The sequence below is a fragment of the Scyliorhinus torazame genome, chromosome 1 (genome assembly GCF_047496885.1).
Source record: "Scyliorhinus torazame isolate Kashiwa2021f chromosome 1, sScyTor2.1, whole genome shotgun sequence".
Classification (NCBI taxonomy): Eukaryota; Metazoa; Chordata; class Chondrichthyes; order Carcharhiniformes; family Scyliorhinidae; genus Scyliorhinus; species Scyliorhinus torazame.
This window is the reverse complement of record NC_092707.1, coordinates 93,436,710-93,456,234: the sequence shown is the minus strand read 5'-3', so window position 1 is coordinate 93,456,234 and position 19,525 is coordinate 93,436,710. Positions and strand designations below refer to the sequence as shown.

The window sequence follows — 19,525 nt, the reverse complement described above, 5'->3', positions numbered from 1 at the left end:
TCCGCCAATAGTCCCACATCCAGTCGCCACAGTGGGCGCTGTTCCCTCTCCTCTCCTAGTTCCAGATCCACCCAGTGCGGGGCATGATCTGAAACAGCTATGGCCGAGTACTCCGTTCCTTCCACCCTCGAGATTAGTGCCCTACTCAAAACAAAGAAATCTATCCGGGAGTAAGCCTTATGAACATGGGAGAAAAAGGAAAACTCTTTGGCCAACAGCCTAGCAAATCTCCATCGATCCACTCCCCCCATTTGCTCCATAAACCCCCTGAGCACCTTGGCCGCTGCCGGTCTCCTTCCGGTCCTGGATCTAGACCGATCTAACCCTGGATCCAGCACAGTATTGAAATCCCGCCCCCCCCCATTACCAGGCTTCCTACCTCCAGGTCCGGGATTCGTCCCAGCATCCGCTTCATATATCCCGCATCATCCCAGTTCGGGGCATATGCATTTACCAGCACGACCTCCATTCCCTGCAATCTACCACTCACCATCACGTATCTGCCACCATTGTCCACTACTATATTCCTAGCCTCGAACATCACCCGTTTCCCCACCAATATAGCCACCCCTCTAATTTTCGTGTCCCACCCATCCTTTCCTTAACCTAACCTGATCCGCCACCTTCAGATGCGCCTCCTGAAGCATGACCATGTCCGCCTTCAGTCCTTTTAAGTGCGCGAACACTTGGGCCCTCTTAATCGGCCCATTTAGGCCTCTCACATTCCACGTGATCAGCCGGATTGGGGGGCTGCGCCGACTAGCCCATCACCTACTCTAGGCCTGTCCTACGTCCAGGTCCCGCGCACCCACCAGTCCCCCAGGCGGCGCACTACCGTCCCGACCACCTCTTCCCTTGCCAGCTCCTCCTCGATCCCAGCAGCAGCAACCCAGTTATCCCCCCCCCCCCCCTAGATCCCCATCTAGCATGGTTACTCCCCCCATGATGCTTCCGAAAGTCAGCTGACTCCAACTGACCCCGGCTTCCCCTGCTCTCTCCTTGACCCCCCCCCCCCCCCCACCGCGTGTGGAGCGCTCATCCTCCTTGCGCCTATCTTCCCGCCATCGTCTCCCTAGCGCGGGAAAAAACCTACGCTTTCCTAGATCAGCCCCGCCCCCTATGGCGCAGCTCCCCCTACAGCCCCGTTCCCATTCCTCATCCCCACCTATGTCCCTTTTTCCACCGGCGCCCACATTTCTCAGTGTCCCCCCCCGTCAAAGAAAACAGGGATTCTTCTCTCCCCTTTCCCCTCCCCATCTATCGTCCCGATACGGTGAACATCCCATTCCCCAATTTACATTTCTATACATCAACATCGTCATCTCCCCCACAGCATCAGTCCCTCAGTTCTGGTCCAATTTCTCTTTTTGGATGAAGGTCCATGCCTCCTCCGACGTTTCAAAATAGTAGTGTCTGTCTTGGTACGTGACCCACAATCGCGCCGGCTGCAGCATCCCAAACTTTACTTTCTTCTTGTGAAGCGCCGCCTTGGCCCGATTAAAGCTCGCTCTCCTTCTCGCCACCTCCGCTCTCCAGTCCTGATACACTCGTATCACCGCATTCTCCCACCTGCTACTCCGTACCTTCTTGGCTCAGCTCAAAACAGCCTCTGTCGGTGAAGCGGTGAAATCTCACCACTATCACCCTTGGTGGTTCTCCAGCCTTGGGTCTCCTCGCAAGGACCCGGTGAGCCCCTTCCACCTCCAGGGGGCCCGAGGGGGCCTCAGCTCCCATTAGCGAATGGAGCATCGTGCACACATAAGCCCCAATGTCAGCTCCCTCCATTCCCTCGGGGAGACCCAGAATCCGGAGGTTCTTCCTCCTCGATCAGTTCTCCAAAACTTTGAGTCTTTCGATACACCTCTTGTGTAGCGCCTTGTGCGTCTCCATTTTTACCGCTAGGCCCAGAATCTCATCCTCGTTCTCAGCTGCCTTCTGCTTCACCCCATGGAGCTCTATCGCCTGGGCCTTTTGCGTTTCTTTTAGCCCTTCGATTGCCAACAACATCGGCGCCAGCACCTCCTTTTTTAATTCCTCCACACACCGTCTAAGGAATTCCTGCTGATCCGGCCCCCATGTCGTCTGGTCTTCATCCGTCGCCATCTTGCTTCTTCCTTCTCTTCTCTGCCGCTGCTCCAGAGGATCCTTCGCAATCTGGCCACTACCACCGATCTTTTCCATACACACTAGGGGGGACTCCTTACTTCGTCACCCCACACTGGGTTTGGTCCAAAGAAAATTTCCGTTGGGGCTCCCAAAAAGAGCCCAAAAGTCCGTTAGAGCGGGAGCTGCCGAAACGTGTAGCTTAGCAGTGCATCGCCGCAACCGGAAGCCTCCGAGGGATAGATTGTTGTCGCTGGTACCACTCCACTAGGTTCTCTATCTCCCTCCTGTATTCTGACTCGTCGTTATTCAAGATCCGGACCACTATAGTCGTATCGTCAGCAAACTTGAATAGGCAAATACTTTGGCATTAAGGTTGGAAGGGTGTCTTCCAAAGGTGATCGGGGAGGACCAGATGGGGTTTTTAAAGGGAAGACTGTTGTTCTCGAATGTGAGGAGGTTGCTGAATGCGGTGCTTTCTCTGGCAGAGGGGAGGGAGATGGATGTGGTAGTGGCATTGGATGCGGAGAAGGCGTTTGACCGACTTGAGTGGAGTTATTTAATTGCGGTACAAGAGAAATTTGGGATTGGGCCTAAGTTTGTGGCGTAGGTGCTATATAAGGAGCCAATGGCGAGCGTGCGTATGAACAGTATGAATTCAGAGTATTTTGCTTTGCATCGGGGTACGAGGCAGGGGTGCCCATGCTCATGCCCCCCCCTTCTGTTTGCTTTGGCCATTGCGCTAAGGAGTCCGGGGTTGTGGAAGGGGATAATGGGGTGGGGGGGGGGGGGGGGGGGGGGGCGTTGGAACATAGCATGTCCCTTTATGCAGATGATTTGTTGCTGCCTATTTCAGAGCCGAGCACGTTGGTGGGGAGTATAATGGGGTTGATCCAGAGATTCGGGATTCTTTGGGGGTACAAACTGAATTCAGGGACGAGTGGGTATTTTGAGTTCTCCCTGACTGGCGCGGCGGTGAGGGGGCTGCCGGTTCACCTGGCAGTGTCTCATTTTAGGTATTTGCGGGTGCAGGTGGCCCAGGATTGGGCAGGGCTTTGGAAGCTTAATTTCACTCGTATGATGGGGAGGGTGAAGGCCGATTTGCTGAGGTGGGAGAATCTCCCTCTGTCATTGGCGGGCTGGGTGCAGACAGTTAAAATGAATGTTTTGCTGCTATTCCTTTTCTTGTTTCAATGTCTACCGGTCTTTTTGCCTAAATCTTTCTTCAGAGGAGTGGAAAGGTTGATCTCGTTTCTTTTGGGGAGGAAAAGTGCCTGGGGTTAGGAAGGTGGTACTGCAGAGGGGTCAGCAGGGGTTAGGCCTCCCGAATATTTGTTGTATTATTATTGGGTGGCAAAAGCAGTGAAGGTGTAGGGCTGAAGCAGAGAGGGTGGGGGGAGGGGGCTCTGTGGGTTAAGATGGAGGCAGGTTCTTTTTTTTTTTATTTAGAATACCCAATTCATTTTTCCCAATTAAGGGAAAATTTAGCGTGGCCAATCCACCTACACCACATCTTTGGGGTTGCGGAGACAAAACCCACGCAAACACGGGGAGAATGTGCAAATTTCACACGGACAGTGACTCAAAGCCAGGATCGAATCTGGGACGTCGGCGCCGTGAGGCAGCAGTGTGGAGGCGGGTTCTTGTATGGGGTCGGGGTTGCGGGCGCTGGCAACGGCACTGCTCCCGATGGCCCCAAGGAAGTACACGGTGAATCTGGTGGTGCTGGCCACCGTGAAGATTTGGAGGCAGTTTACACAGCACGTTACACGGGGGGGCCAGGTCAGGGGGGGATGCCAATTAGGGGGAATCATGGGTTTGAACCGCGGAGGCTGGATGCATGGCTTCAGGGATGGGAAATGATTAAGGTAATGAAGGATCTGTTCCTGGGAGGGCGGTTTGTTAGTTTGAAGGAGTTGGACAAGAAGCATTGGTTGACGCAGGGGGAAGGCTTTGTGTATACGCAGATGCAGGACTTTGCGAGGAAGATTTTTCCGACCTTTGTTATTGCCCCTGCCTTCTTGCTGTTCGAGACAGTGCTGTCAGTGAGGGGTTGGCGAGGGGGGTCGTCTCGGCGCTTTATGGGAGGATTCTGGAGGAGGATGGGTTGTGTATGGAGAGGGTTACGGTGAAGTGGGAGAAAGAGCTGGGGGCGGTGCTCGAGGGATTGTGTTGTGAGGCGCCGCAGAGGGTGAATGCCTCGACTTTGTGTGTGCAGTTGGGGTTGATGCAGCTGAAGGTGGTATACAGGACGCACTTTACAAAATCAAGGATGAACTGGCTGTTCAAAGGGGTGGGGGATGTCTGTGAGTGATGTGGGTCCTACAACTGTCACATGTTTTGGGCTTGTCCGAAGCTGGAAGGGTTTTGCAAGACGGTGTTCAGTATAATTTTGGAGGTCTTAAACGTGGGTGTGGAGCCCGGTCTCCTGGAAGCCATATTCGGGGTGTTGGACCGGCCAGAGCTGCAGTACGGTGTGGGGGCAGATGTCTTAGCCTTTGCCTCGCTGATTGCTCGTAAGCGGGTCTTGCTGGGGTGGAGGTCAGCCTGTCCACCCTGTGCCTCGGCATGGCATGGGAACATGCTGAGGGTTTTGACTCTGGAGACAGTGAAGTTCGCGCTGAGGGGGCGAGTGAGGGGTTCTACAATTGTTGTGGTTTGTTCATCATGCAGTTTTGGGAGTTGGTTACCGTTGGCTGCTGAGGGACGATGTTTGGGGGAGGCTGGGGTTTTTTGTTTGGGGTTGTTTTGTATTGTAGACCTGTTGAAAATTTGTTGAATAAAAATAATTTTTTTTAAAAATAAATAAGGTGAAACAACAGCTCAATTTACAATTTTTACTTTAAAAATTCAGATGTGTCAGAAATGAATGTGATATTTATAGAAGTAACTAAGGAGAATCTATCATGGACCTGGCGTGGGTCGTGAGAGTCAGCCATTTGGTAAAAGTGGGTCACTTGGAAAAAAAAGTTTGAAAAACACTAACTCACGAAGCAGTGGAAAAGAAATTGAGGATGGAATTTGCAAACCAACCTAGAGGGGTTTAATAATAATTAATAATTGCTTATTGTCACAAGTAGGCTTCAATGAAGTTACTGTGAAATGCCCCTAGTCGCCACATTCCGGCGCCTGTTCGGGGAGGCTGGTACGGGAATTGAACCCGCACTGCTGGCATTGTTCTGTATTACATAGAACATAGAACAAACAGTACAGCACAATACATGCCCTTCGGCCCACGATGTTGTGCCGACTATTTATCCTCATCTAAGATCAACCTAACCTACACCCCTTCAATTTACTGCAGTCCATGTGCTTGTCTAAGTCGCTTAAATGTCCCTCATCACTCAGACTCCACCACCTCTGCTGGCAGTGCATTCCTCGCACCCACCATTCTGTTTAAACAACCTACCCTTGACATCTCCCCTATCCCTTCCTCCAATCACCTCAAAACTATGTCCCCTCGTGACAGCCATTTACGTGCGGGGAAAAGTCTCTGGCTATCCACTCTATCCATGCCTCTCATCACCTTGTGCACCTCTTATCAAGTTACCTCTCTTCCTTCTTTGCTCCAGTGAGAAAAGCCCTAACTCCCTCAACCTTTCTTCTTAAGACATGCCTCCATTCCAGGCAGCATCCGAGTAAATCTCCTCTGTACCCTCTCCAAAGCATCCACATCCTTCCTATAATGATGCGACCAGAACTGGACACAATATTCCAAGTGTGGTCTAACTCGAGTTTTATAAAGCTGCAGCAAAACCTTGTGGCTCTTAATTTCAATCCCCCTGTTAATGAAAGCCAACACACCATACGCCTTCTGAACAACCCTATCAACCTGGGTGGCAACTTTGAGGGATCTATGTACGTGGACCCCAAGACCCCTCTGTTTCTCCACACTTCCAAGAATCTTGCCTTTAACCCTGTATTCAGCATTCAAATTCGACCTTCCAAAATGAATCACTTCACATTTATCTAAGTTGAACTCCATCTGCCACTTCTCAGCCCAGCTCTGCATCCTGTCAACGTCCTGTTGTAACCTGCAACAGCCCTCGACACTATCTACAACTCCCCCAACTTTCGTGTCATCGGCAAACTTACTAACCCACCCTTCCACTCCCTCATCCAAGTCATTTATAAAAACCACAAAGAGCAGAGGTCCCAGAACAGATCCCTGCAGGACACCACTGGTCACCGACCTCCGGGCAGAATACTTTCCATCCACTACCACTCACTGTCTTCTTTCGGCCAGCCAATTCTGATTCCACACAGCTGAATTTCCCTGTATCCCATGCCCCCTAACTTTCTGAATGAGCCTACCATAGGGAACCTTGTCAAATGCCTTACTGAAATCCATATACACCACATCCACTGCCCGACCTTCATCAATGTGTCTCGTCACATCCTCAGAAAGAATTCAATGAGGCTTGTGAGGCATGACCTGCCCCTCACATGCCATGCTGACTATCTTTAATCAAACTATGTTTTTCTAAATAATCATAAATCCTATCTCTCAGAATCCTTTCCAATATTTTGCACACCACAGACTGATGGGTCTGCAATTCCCAGGGATTTTCCTATTCCCTTTCTTGAACAGGGGAACGACATTCGCCTCCCTCCAATCATCCGGTACTACTCCAGTGGAGAGTGAGGATGCAAAGATCATCACCAACGGCGCAGCAATCTCTCCCTCGCTTCCCGTAGTAACCTTGGGTATATCCCATCAGGCCCAGGGGACTTATCTACCCTGATGCTTTTCAAAATTTCCAACACATCCTCCTATTTAAAATTTTTTTTAGAGTATCCAATTATTTTTTTCCAATTAAGGGTCAATTTAGCGTGGCCAATCCACCTAACCACATGGGGAGAAGGTGCAAACTCCACACGGATAGTGACCCAGAGCTGGGATCGAACCTGGGACCTCGGCGCCGTGAGGCAGCAGCACTGTCCACTGCGCCACCGTGCTGCCACATCCTCCTTCTTAATATCAACCTGTTTGAGTCTATTAACCTGGTTCACACTGTTCTCATGAGCAACAAGGCCCCTCTTTATAGTGAATACTGAAGCAAAATATTCATTTAGGGCCACACCCATCTCCTCAGACTCTAGGCACAAGTTTCCTCCACTATCCCTGATCGGCCCTACTCTCACTCTGATCATCCTCCTATTTCTCACATAAGTGTAGAACGCCTTGGGGTTTTCCCTAATCCTTCCCGCCAGGGCTTTTTCATGCCCCCTTCTAGCTCTCCTAAATCCATTTTTTAGTTCCTTCCTGGCTACCTTGTAACCCTCTAGAGCCATGCCAGATCCTTGCTTCCTCAACCTTACGTAAGCTCCCTTCTTCCTCTTGACTAGAAGCACCACTTCTCTTGTCATCCAAGGCTCCTTCACCTTACCAATCCTTCCTCGTCTCAGTGGGACAAAACTATCCAGCACTTGCAGCAAGTGCTCCTTAAACAACCCGCACATTACTGTTGTGCATTTCCCCAAGAACAATTGTTCCCACTTTATGCTCCTCAGCTCCTGTCTAATTACAAGCCAGCTATTTAGCCCACGGTGCTAAACCAGCCCCAACAAAAGGAGCAACACTTTGGACAACAAAAGTTGCAATTGTGGGATGTTTTTATTATATCCCAGATCTGACTGAGTTAGGGAAAATGTGATGAAAGAGAGCATTGTTTGTAATATAGTCGCCACCATTTTGTCCAATTATATGTTGCATTTCAAACAGGAATGCACTCCTTGAATAAAAACAGAAAATACAGGACGGCATGGTGGGGCAATGGCTCGCACTGCGGCCTCATGCGCCAAGGTCCCCGATTCGATCCCGGCCCTGGGTCACTGTCTGTGTGGAGTTTGCACATTCTCCCCGTGTCTGCGTGGGTCTCACCCCACAACCCAATAGATGAGCAGGGTAGGTGGATTGGCCATGCTAAATTGTCCCTTAATTGGGAAAAAAAAATAATTGGATACTTAAATTTATTTTTTAAAAACAGAAAATACTCCAAATACTCAACAGATCCGGCAGAATCTGTGGAGAGAGAAACAAGATCATTTTTTCAGGTCTGCTGAAGGATCATTGAACTGAAACAGCTCTTGTTTCTCTCGCCACGGACACTGCCAGACCTGTTGAATACTTCCGCGTTTTCTGTGTTTATTTCAGATTTCCACAGTATCTCGCATTTGTACTGCTTAACCTAGTTCTGAAGTTATAGCAAGACAAAAAACAACTTTGTCCAGATCGGGGTGGCACGGTGGCACAGTGGTTAGCACTGCTACCTCACTGCACTGAGGACCCAGGTTCGATCATGGCCCCGGGTCACTGTCCGTGAGGAGTTTGCACATTCTCCCTGCGTCTGCGAGGGTCTTACCCCCACACCCCTCCCCCACACCCCTAAGATGTGCCTGGTAGGTGAATTGGCCACGCTAAATTGCGCCTTAATTGGGGAAAAACATAATTGGGTACTCTTTAAAAAAAAAAAAAAAATTTTTTTAAACAAAAAAAAAAGGAACAACGGAAATATTTGAACAGGAAATAAGGTCCAAATCAAGTATATTCTTGTAAAGGGAAAAAAGGAGGAGGTCAAGTTTGACACTTAAAATAGGAGCACCAACTGGGCAGATAATGAAAAGTAATAAGAATCTTTATTAGTGTCAGAAGTAGGCTTACGTTAACACTGCCATAAAGTTACTGTGAAAATCCCCTAGTCGCCACATTCCGGCACCTGTTCGGGTACACAGGGAGAATTCAGCATTCACCTAGCAAGCACACAACTTTTGGGCTTTGTGGGAGGAAACCAGAGTGCCCGGAGGAAACTCACGCAGACACAGGGAGAACGTTCAGAATCCGCAAAGACAGTGATCCAAGGCGGGAATCGAACCTGGGACCCTGGCGCTGTGAAGCAACAGTGCTAACCGCTGTGCCACCGCGCTGCCACGGTAAAAAGCCAGCCATTATAGAGAAAATGTCAGAAAACTACACGAAGTGAGCTTAAAAAGCTAAAAGAGGTGATGAGGGAATATTAGCAGAGAAAAAAACATAACTAGTAACAGCATTCATAAAGAAAATGATGGAAATCAGAACTGTTCTGATAAAAGGTCACAAACCTGAAACTCTATTTCTCTCTCCACAGATGCTGCCACAGCTGCTGAGTATTTTCAGCATTTTCTGTTTATATTTCAGATTTCCACATCCGCAGTATTTTGCTTTTGTATAAACCGTAGCAAATAGGTCTGATGGGAGTATAGTTAAAATAGCAGCTGCTTAGAAACAAGAGTCAAGATGATCTAGGTAGTAGCAATAAGTAAGTACGAGCCACAGTTTTGAGAAGGAGGTGGCAGTTGCCACTGAAAAACCGCTAGAGTTTGCTAGATCATAAAATCGTAGAGATTTGCAGTACCAAAAGAGGCTATTCAGTCCATCATGTCCACATCTACTAGCAAGTAACCATCTAGCTCAATCTTACTTTTCAACTCTTGCTCCATAGCCCTTGTAGGTTACAGCACTTCCAAGTATTTTTTTGGGGTTTCTACCCTTTAAGCCTTCCCCCTTTCAAACAATGAATTCTTCATCCATGCCGTGCTCTGGGTGAAAAAGAAATTTCCCTCAAATCTCCTGTAAACCACCCATCTCTTACCTAGATTTATGCTCCTGTTATGGACCCTCCAGCCATGGGGAATAAAACCTTCCCAATCATGCTCAGACCTCTGCCATAATTTTATGCAATTCAATTAGCCTCCTGTTCCAAAGAAAACAATGCGAGCCAGTCCAGTCTTTCCTCGTAACTAAAATTCTGCGGTCCAGCCACCATTCTTATAAATCTCCTCTATATCCTCTCCAGTGCAGTCACATCGTTCATATAGTACAGTGAACAGAACTGCACGCAGCACTCCACTTGTGGCCTAACTAGTGTTTTTGCAATTCCAGCTAAGCTCCTAGTTCTTGTATTCTATGCTTTGGCCAATAAAAAGTCTTACAACACCAGGTTAAAGTCCAACAGGTTTGTTTCAAACACTAGCTTTCGGAGCACTGCTCCTTCCTCCGGTGAATGAAGGAGCAGTGCTCCGAAAGCTAGTGTTTGAAACAAACCTGTTGTACTTTAACCAGGTGTTGTCAGACTTCTTACTATGCTCACCTCAGTCCAACGCCGGCACCTCCACATCTTAGTCAATAAAGGCAAATATCATAGATTATCATAGAATTTACAGTGCAGAAGGAGGCCTCTCGCACGCCTTCTTGACCACCTTATCTACCTGTCCTGCCTCCTTCAGGAATCGTTGGACGTCCACTCCCAAGGTCCCTCTGTTTCTGTATACTTCCCCATATCCTACCATTTACGATGTATACCCTTGCCTTCTTTACCTTCCCCAAATGCATTACAGATACCTTGAATTTCTTTGGATTTAACTCTGTTTGCCACTATACCACCCACCTGACTAGTCCATAGGTATCGTTCTTCAACTTTCTTCTCGATTATCAATCACCCGGCCAATTTTGGTATCATCTGCAAACTTCTATACCCCCCCCCCCCCCCGCACATTCAATTCAAATCATTAATATATGCCACAAAGAGCAAGGGACCTATTCTAGAACTGTTACTATTCAAAGAAATAGAACTAAAGAGGTTACTCGGATTCGAGTTGTTCAAACCTGTTGTTTAATTGAAACATTATTAGTACCTGGTGGTATTCTTAGATGCAAGCTGAAATTAGCCATGGAAGAAATAACTAGGGCTCTGAATATAATTTTTCAAAACTCCTATGGTGAGGAACAGAAGGTTGGGAAGTTCTCTTCATAAAAGGAGAAACTGGCATGTCAGGAAATCAGACGCAAGTTAATACAGTTTTGGTAAGCTACTAAAATCTATAATTAGGTGAATATTAAATTCTTGGAGAGCCATGAGCAGATGGGTTGGATTTCAAAATGGCAGGTTGTTGCTGATAAACTTTACAGAATTCTTTAAAGAAATAACAAACAGGGAAAATACAGCGGATATGGATTTTGACAAAAATGCGTTTATTCCATACGACATTAAAGACTTACGACAAAGATAATGATGAATGGAATTAAGAGGAATATGTCCATGTAAGTAGAGGAATATTTGGATATAAGTGGTAGAGGTAAAGGGAAGTTTCTTATAATGGAAGGGCATGGTTGCGGAGGGGTCTTTGTGGCGCTTGCATTCGAATTGAATGATTTAGACTTGGGAATTGAAGGAATAATGACATTTACAAATGGCATTGATAGGCAAATAGTGACAAAAGCTGTATAAAGTTTAAGGAAGACAGTAGTGAGTTAGCAAGATCGGCAGACTTATGGGAGAGACAGTTTAATATAGAGAAATATAAAGTAGTAAATTGTGGAAATACAAAGTACATTGGAGTAAGGAATAAGAATAAAAGGATATGCTGATAGGGGTAGATGAAATAGGATGGGACAAGACTTGTGTGGAACAGAGCACATGGCAGGAGACAGTTGAGTTGAATGTCCTGGTTCTAAGCTGTATATTCTATCATGTTCTATATGTTTTTAAATGTTATTCACTTGTAATATATTCCAGTCCTGAGAAAGAAGTTGTATATGGAATATTAATTTACTTGTTCTCTCCCGAATGCCGACTGACCCACTGAGTGTTTCCAGCAGTTCTTGTTTTTATAACATTAAATTACATTATCTGGCTTGACTAAATGTAACACTTCTAATTGCGTATCACATTCTTTGGATTAGCCTGCCCAGAGATCAACCATTATTCCAGCCATTTTCATTATTTATACCTGCATCACTGATTGGAAAATATAACAATCACACTTTTATAGGGACCCAATGATCAGGTTAACACAATTCATATATTTTAACTGTTCAGAGGATAACAGATAACTGGGAGTACCTACAAATCTGTATTCTTAATTTGGGATTTCAAGCTGTTAACTCCTGAAGAAATGTCACGATAAAAATCCTCAAACTACTTTTGCAATGACCACTGGATAAAGTGTATCATATAATACAATGCTTTCATTCAATAGGGTGGCTACGTTCTATATTAAATCCGGTTTTTATGTTACTATTTCCACCACATTTTTGGGTGCAGATTGGCAGTGTCTGGTGTACAACGAGATGATGATCATGAATGCATCAGTGCAGGTTTATCTGCAAATAATTTCCAGTTCCTAGAGGGAGGTCACAGTCCAGGATGGGCAAATGACATTGAGTTATCTTGGTTCCTGACTCATTCTCTTTGTTCCAGCAGGGATGTGGAAGATGATACGGTTGACAAGGACAAGATTCTGCTACAGAAGGAGGCTGAGGTGAGTGTATCAGTTTCTAAGAGGTCAAGCACAGAGAGACCAATTAAAAGGACAAAAGCCTTTATCAGGAACCAATGAAAAAGAAAAAGCCTTCGTCAGGATCATCTTCCGTGATTAACAAGTTAGAGTCCTACAAAACACTTGGGGGCAAAAAGAGTTGTGTTTTCTGTTTCTGAATAATTTTGAATCGAGCAGCAAAACAGGAAACATTTTTAAATTTGGAGCCTTTCGTTACTTACAGCTGCCTCACTAATTCTTGTTGCTGTTACATCCGGGGCGATATTCTCCAATAATGGGGTTATGTCCCCACTCCAGCGTGAAAACACGGACGAGTCACTCTGGACTTTCCTGAAGATAGTCCAGAGTGGTTCTCCTACATGAGGGGGCTAGCAGGGCAGCTCCTCACTGATCCGGCTGCTGCACTTCCGGTCAGGGGGGCCGCGCATGCGCACGGCGGTGGCATGGCGGAACCACACCGTGGACTGGCACCAAAAAGATAGGCACCCCGGAGATCGCGAGCGCCCGTGGATCGGTGGCCTCCGATCGATAGCTGCCATGTCGAGTTCCCGACGGGTGAGACCATGAGAGAACCACGCCTTCAGGCACTCGGCCAGTTACACCGAGCCTCTGTCAATGGCCCCCTACCCACGCCGCGTAGACTGCGCGCGATTCGGCGTCGATGCCCATTCTCCGCACCCGCACCAATCGGTGCAGAGGCTCTGAGAATCCTGCCCACTGTCTTTCAATACTTCCCCCCCCCCCCCAGAGTACATACTTTATTAAATAGTGTTAATCAAACACCTGTAGATGATTGTAGTGTGATGGGCAGCTCTTTTGGAATGGAGGAGGTTGGAATGGAGTTTAGGGCAGGACAACAGAGAGGGAAAATGAGGAAGGGGAACAGGAAGGGGGGGGAGGGCAGGGGAAAGAGAGGGGGAGCAGGGAATGGGAAAGGAAGAGAGGGGGAAGGGGAAGAGAGGGGGAAGGGGAAGAGAGGGGGAAGGGGAAGAGAGGGGGAAGGGGACGAGAGGGCAGAAGGGAAAGAGGAGAAGGGAAAGAGGAGAAGGGGTTAGGGAAAGAGGAGGGAAGGGAAAAGGGCAAGAGGGGGGAGGGGAAATGGGCAAGATGGGGGAGGGGGAAATGGGCAAGAGAGGGTATGGGGAAATGGGAAAGAGAGGGGGTATGGGGAAATGGGAAAGAGAGGGTATGGGGAAATGGGAAAGCGAGGGTATGGGGAAATGGGAAAAAGAGGGTATGGGGAAATGGGAAAAAGAGGGTATGGGGAAATGGGAAAGAGAGGGGGATGTGGAAATGGGAAAGAGAGAGGGATGGGGAAGTGGGAAAGAGAGAGGGATGGGGAAATGGGAAAGAGAGGGGGTTGGGGAAATGGGAATGGGGGGGGGATGGGGAAATGGGAAAGAGGAGGGATGGGGAAATGGGAAAGAGAGCGGGATGGGGAAATGGGAAAGAGAGGGGGATGAGGAAATGGGAAAGAGAGGGGGTATGGGGAAATGGGAAAGAGAGGGGGTTGGGAAATGGGAAAGAGGGAGGAATGGGGAAATGGGAAAGAGAGGAGGAATGGGAAATAGAGAGATTGGATTGGATTTGTTTATTGCCACGTGTATCGAGATACAGTGAAACGTCTTTTTCTGCGTACAGTCCAGACAGATCATTCCATACATGAAAAAAAATGGCATACATAAATACACAATGTAAATACACAGACACAGGCTTCAGGTGAAGCATACAGGAGTGTAGTACTACATGGTAGAGAAGATGTGTGAAGAGATCAGATCAGTCCATAAGAGGATTTGGGAGTTTGGTAACAGCGGGGAAGAAGCTGTTTTTGAGTCTGTTAGTGAGTTAGTTCTCAGACCACCTCCTGCCCGGTGGAAGAAGTTGGAAGAGTGAGTAAGCCGGATGGAAGGGATCTTTGATTATGCTGCCCGCTTTCCCAAGGCAGCGGGAGGTGTAGACAAAGTCAATCGATGGGAGGCGGGTTCGCGTGATGGACTAGGCTGTGTTCGCGACTCTCTGTAGTTTCTTACGGTTTTCGGCTGAGCAGTTGTCATACCAGACAGTGATGCAGCCAGATATGATGCTTTCTATGGTGCATCTCTAAAGGTTGGTAAGTGTCAATGTTGGCATGCCAAATTTCCTTAGTTTCCTGAGAAAGTATAGGTGCTGTTGTGCTTTCTTGCTCGTAGCGTTGATGTGGGTGGACCAGGGCAGATTGCTGGTGATGTGCATACCTAGGAATTTGAAGCTGTCAACCATCTCCACCTCGGATGCAGACTGGGGGTCTAATATAATTTGCTTTCTGAAGTCGATGACCAGCTCCTTAGTTTTCCTGACATTGAGGTAGAAATTGTTGTCTTAACACCACTCCACTAGGTTCTCTATCTCCCTCCTGTACTCTAACTCATCGTTGGTTGAGATCCGACCTCTATGATCGTAGTGAATGGGAAAGAGAGGGGGGAAGGGGAAAGTGGGGTTAGAGGGGAGAGGGGGGTGGAGGGCAGAGGGAGGGGGGTGGAGGGCAGAGGGAGGGGGTGGAGGGCAGAGGGAGGGGGGTGGAGGGCAGAGGGAGGGGGGTGGAGGGCAGAGGGAGGGGGGTGGAGGGCAGAGGGAGGGGGGTGGAGGGCAGAGGGAGGGGGGTGGAGGGCAGAGGGAGGGGGGTGGAGGGCAGAGGGAGGGGGGTGGAGGGCAGAGGGAGGGGGGTGGAGGGCAGAGGGAGGGGGGTGGAGGGCAGAGGGAGGGGGGTGGAGGGCAGAGGGAGGGGGGTGGAGGGCAGAGGGAGGGGGGTGGAGGGCAGAGGGCAGAGGGAGGGGGGTGGAGGGCAGAGGGCAGAGGGGGGTGGAGGGCAGAGGGAGGGGGGTGGAGGGCAGAGGGTGGGGGGGGTGGAGGGCAGAGGGTGGGGGGGTGGAGGGCAGAGGGTGGGGGGGTGGAGGGCAGAGGGTGGGGGGGTGGAGGGCAGAGGGTGGGGGGGTTGGAGGGCAGGGGGTGGGGGGGTGGAGGGCAGAGGGTGGGGGGGTGGAGGGCAGAGGGTGGGGGGGGTGGAGGGCAGAGGGAGGGGGGTGGAGGGCAGAGGGAGGGGGGTGGAGGGCAGAGGGAGGGGGGTGGAGGGCAGAGGGAGGGGGGTGGAGGGCAGAGGGAGGGGGGGTGGAGGGCAGGAGGGGGTTGGCGGGCAGAGGGAGGGGGTTGGCGGGCAGAGGGAGGGGGTTGGCGGGCAGAGGGAGGGGGTTGGCGGGCAGAGGGAGGGGGTTGGCGGGCAGAGGGAGGGGGTTGGCGGGCAGAGGGAGGGGGTTGGCGGGCAGAGGGAGGGGGTTGGCGGGCAGAGGGAGGGGGGGTGGAGGGCAGAGGGAGGGGGGGTGGAGGGCAGAGGGAGGGGGGGTGGAGGGCAGAGGGAGGGGGGTGGAGGGCAGAGGGAGGGGGGTGGAGGGCAGAGGGAGGGGGGGTGGAGGGCAGAGGATGGGGGGTGGAGGGCAAAGAGAGGGATGTGAAGGGGAAGGAGAGGAGGTGGAGGGGAGGAGGAGGGAAGGCGGGGATTTAGGAGTAGGAACCTTTTATGCATTCACCAGAAGGTGAATGTCATTGACGAGCCATCATTTGTTGCCCAGCTTTAATTCTTTGAGAGCTGGTGATGAACTGCCTTCTGGAATTTCTGTTGTCCATGCATTTGCAGGGGCACTTGCAGTGCTGTTAGATAGGGAGATCCAGGATTCTAATCCAGCGACAGAGAAGGAACGGCGCTTTAGTTCCAATATAAGATGGTGAGTGACTTGGAAGGAAACTTGCACGTGGTGATGTTCCCATGCACCTGCTGCCATTGTCCTTCTAGGTGGTAGAGGTAGTGAGTTTGGGAGGTGCTGTTGAAGGAAACATGGTGAGTTTTTACAGTGCATCTTGTAGATGGTATACATTGCTGCACTTTCCTTTGGAACTGCACTCATGCAGTCAATTGGAGAGCATTCCATCACAATCCTGATTTCTGTCTTGTAAATGGTGGACTGCCTCTGCGGAGTTAGGCGAGTTATTCGCTGCAGAATTCCCAGCGTCTGACGTACTCTTGTGGCCACTGTATTTTACTGGCTGCTCTAGTTTAGTTTCTTTCAATGGTGACCTCCAGGATATTGTTGGTGGGGATTTCAGTGCTTGTGATGCTGTTCAACATAAAGTGGAGTTGATAGATTTTCTCTTATTGGTGATAGCCATTGACCAGCACTTGTGTGGCACATATGTGACTTACCACTTAGCAACCAAGCCTGAATGCTTCCCAAGACTCATAGAAGAGAGGAGGGTCAAGAGGGGGTTGTGGGGGGTGGGGGTGGGGGGAGGGGAGCGGTTAGTGCACGCAGTTGGGGAAGTGGAGTTGAGGCAGAAGATGAGGTCTGAACATGTTGAAAGGTGGGGCAGGCTTGAAGTCTACTCCTGCTATTTCTTCCGTTCTTGTATAAGTTTAAGTATTTTCCCTGAACTTTATCAACTGCATCATATACTGAACATTATTTTGTGCTTTTTCAATAAATTTATGTTTTAGAAAAGATGGATATTTCCTGGGAGGGGATGGGGTTGTTCCGTCTGCATCACCACTGTACCTTAGCATTAAGAACAGCTGGAACAACTAGTCAAAATAATTGCTGCAATGCTGGTTAAAAGCAGCTCTACTCTGCTGCCTCTTCAAATATATATTATTTGCTTCTCCTGAAACCTTGCCAGTGTTCCAGTACTGTGCTTTGCAAATACAGGGTTGGCAAGAAATATCTGGTTCAATTTAGATAGTGCGTACGTTATCCTATATAAATTCACATCAGTAAAATACTTCAGACAAAATCCTGCTCCAGGGGGGAAAAAATGAAGATTTTCCAGAGTAATACACTACGACAGGACGTGATTGCTGCTTTTGGATATTTCCACCTTGCAACATAATTTTCCAATGTGCCCACTGGCTGCAACAGCACAGGCTGATGTGTTGCATTTCAAGGGTACGCTTTTGTAATGCAACTTGCATCCAGAAAACAAGGTTGGTAACCTGAGACAAAACCTGGGTGTTAATGCACATCACACTGGTGACTGAAGTTTGATGCTTTTAGTCACCTTTTGCTGGTCAACATGGTAATTTAGACTGTAATGTTCATTCAGTTAGAGAATCACAATGAGCTGTTTTGTGGTTCAGTGAAGTGTGAATGGGGTTGCTATTGTCCAGAAGTGCTATATAAATGCAAATCTTCCATTTTTCTCATTTTTGCTCATGTATTTGTTTGTTTGGCCCCTTGTTCCACACCGTAATCAGTCAGTTTGTCGATGTACCATTTGTCAATGTATTCTGTTGATTATTCCTTTTTGTCTACTATGTGCATACTTGGCCGCAGAAAAATACTTGTCACTGTACTTCGGTACATGTGACAATAAATCAAATCAATCAATTTTTAAAAATACATCTCTCTCTCTCTCTCTCTCTCTCTCTCATCCCCCCCCCCACTTCTCTCTCTCTCTCATCCCCTCTCCCTGTTATCCTGAGGGGGGGAGAGAGAGAGACAGCTGTATTTTTTTAAAATGGAAGGTTCGCATTTATATAGCACTTTTGACAATATCAGGACATGCCAATAAAGTGCTTTTGAACTGTTGTGTAATGTTCAAAATGTGGCAGCCAATTTGCACACAGCAAGCTCCCACAAACGTGTGATAATTACTGGGTAATTTGTAAATTTTTGTTGTTGATTTTTGAGGAACCAGTTTTGGCCAAGTCACTGGGCCATCTCCTCCTGTTCTTCAAAATAGCAACATTGGATCTTTTATGCCCACCTGAGAGGACAGATGAGGCCACGGGTTTGATAATGATAATAATGATCTTTGTTGTCATAAGTAGGCTTACATTAACACTGCAGTGAGGTTACTGTGAAAAGCCCCTTGTCACCACATTCCGGCACCTGTTCGGGTACACAGTGGGAGAATTCAGAATGTCCAAATTATCTAATAGCACGTCTTTTGGGGTTTGTGGGAGGAAACCCACACAGACACGGGGAGAACGTGCAGACTCCGCGCAGACAGTAACCCAAGCCGGGAATCGAACCTGGGACCCTGGTGCTGTAAAGCCATAGTGCTAACCACTATGCTACCGTGCTCACGCCCCTCTTATCTTATCTGAAAGAACAGCATCTCCCAAAGTGCAGCACCAGAGTGTCAGCCTAGACTTTGCATCTAGATCATGAGTGGGATTCGAACCAGGATCCCTGTGACTCAGATGTGAGAATGCTGCCAATTGAGCCATGGCTGACACACTTTACTGGAGAGAGAGCAAGAACTGTAATCCTGAAGGAGAATGCGGGCTTAAAGGTGGCGAGGAGCAGGCGTGTTGCATAAGGCTGTTGGAAATATCATTCAATCAGGTTCACTGGTCTTCCTAATCAAGGATAAAAATGTCCACTAGTTGATCCACTCAGTTGATTACATCCAGCCAGACAGCTACACTTGAAATAAATCCATTGCTTTGTGCATGCATCCATTCTAATCTAATTACTCTTCATTGCGTGTGTGTGTGTGTGTGTGGCTGTCAAGCTGCTGAATTCCTTGGGGAGCAGGAGCCTGACATTGTTGAAGGGGTGTGGTTTAAGTGCATATCTTGATGTAGAGCTGACTGGCTCTTAACCATCCTAAGCCTCTGGTCTTTGGTGTCCCAGTGAAATAGTTTAGACTGTAATGTTCATTCAGTTGGAGAACCACAATGAGCTGTTTTGTGGTTCAGTGAATATTTTTAAACAGAAATGTGTATGAAGTATGAATGGGGTTGCTCTTGTCCTTTTCAGCTCCGAGACTTGATCCCAGTTTAATTCAGACTGATGGGATGAATGTTCTCTCTTTGTGTTGACTGTTAAGACCCTAAGTGACGAGGGTTTGATGACATCTCAAAGCATTTTCTGATGGTTTGATGACATCTCAAAGCATTTTTTGATGAGTCTGTTCATAACAAAAAAATGCCTATAATTGTGAACAACTTGCAGAAAATTGCCATCAGCTCAGGCAGACGAGCAGGGTGGCTTGTATATTAAATTGAAATGGTGCAATGGGGATGTGTTAAAGTTGGAGTTCAGATATTGTTGTGCGGAGGGTGGTTGAAAGAATT

At 48.4% G+C, this 19,525-nt stretch overlaps 1 protein-coding gene across 3 annotated transcripts in view; it reads left to right on the top strand.

Moving 5' to 3' along the window:
• Positions 1-19,525, top strand: part of LOC140410176 (septin-2) — a 260,093-nt gene that overhangs the window by 187,598 nt on the left and 52,970 nt on the right. For 2 of the 3 annotated variants that reach the window (XM_072498163.1, XM_072498164.1), the window contains exon 11: positions 12,342-12,402. In XM_072498163.1, the coding sequence (XP_072354264.1) occupies positions 12,342-12,402 (61 nt within the window). The remainder of the gene's footprint in view (positions 1-12,341; positions 12,403-19,525) is intronic. The other variant, XM_072498165.1, reaches the window with a different exon arrangement.